Source organism: Sipha flava, unplaced genomic scaffold, assembly GCF_003268045.1.
Source record: "Sipha flava isolate LNK unplaced genomic scaffold, YSA_version1 66_pilon_pilon, whole genome shotgun sequence".
NCBI lineage: Eukaryota > Metazoa > Arthropoda > Insecta > Hemiptera > Aphididae > Sipha > Sipha flava.
This window is the reverse complement of record NW_020273606.1, coordinates 574570-575233: the sequence shown is the minus strand read 5'-3', so window position 1 is coordinate 575233 and position 664 is coordinate 574570. Positions and strand designations below refer to the sequence as shown.

Genomic DNA, 664 nt, shown 5'->3' with positions numbered 1-664 from the left:
AATCCATGTTAAATAAACTTGAAGATAACACTGAACCTAATACGTCCAAGCAAAAGACATTTATATTTGTTAAACCTCAAGATATCAATACTCTTAAAACACCTGTGCAAAACCAATCTATGATGAATAAACTTGAAGATAACACTGAACCTAATACATCTGTGGAAAATAAATTTATATTTGCTAAACCTCAAGATATCAATGCTCTAAAAACATCTGAGCAAAACCAATCTATGATTAATAAACTTGAAGATAACACTGAACCTAATACATCTGAGCAAAATAAATTTATATTTGGTAAACCTCAAGATATCAATGCTCTTAAAACACCTGTGCAAAAGCAATCCATGATGAGTAAACTTGAAGATAACACTAAACCTAATACATCCGAGCAAAATAAATTTATATTTGCTAAACCTCAAGATATCAATGCTCTTAAAACATCGGAGCAAAACCAATCTATGATTAATAAACTTGAAGATGACACTGAACCTAATACATCTGAGCAAAATAAATTTATATTTACTAAACCTCAAGATATCAATACTCTTAAAACACCTGTGCAAAATCAATCCATGATGAATAAACTTGAAGATAACACTAAACCTAATACATCCGAGCAAAATAAATTTATATTTACTAAACCTCAAGATATCAATACTCT

General features: G+C 29.1%; 1 protein-coding gene across 1 annotated transcript in view; it reads left to right on the top strand.

Annotated features, from left to right (window-relative positions):
- Positions 1-664, top strand: part of LOC112691706 — an 11591-nt gene that overhangs the window by 3979 nt on the left and 6948 nt on the right. The window contains exon 3 of the mRNA XM_025566074.1: positions 59-435. Within this exon, the coding sequence (XP_025421859.1) occupies positions 59-435 (377 nt within the window). The remainder of the gene's footprint in view (positions 1-58; positions 436-664) is intronic.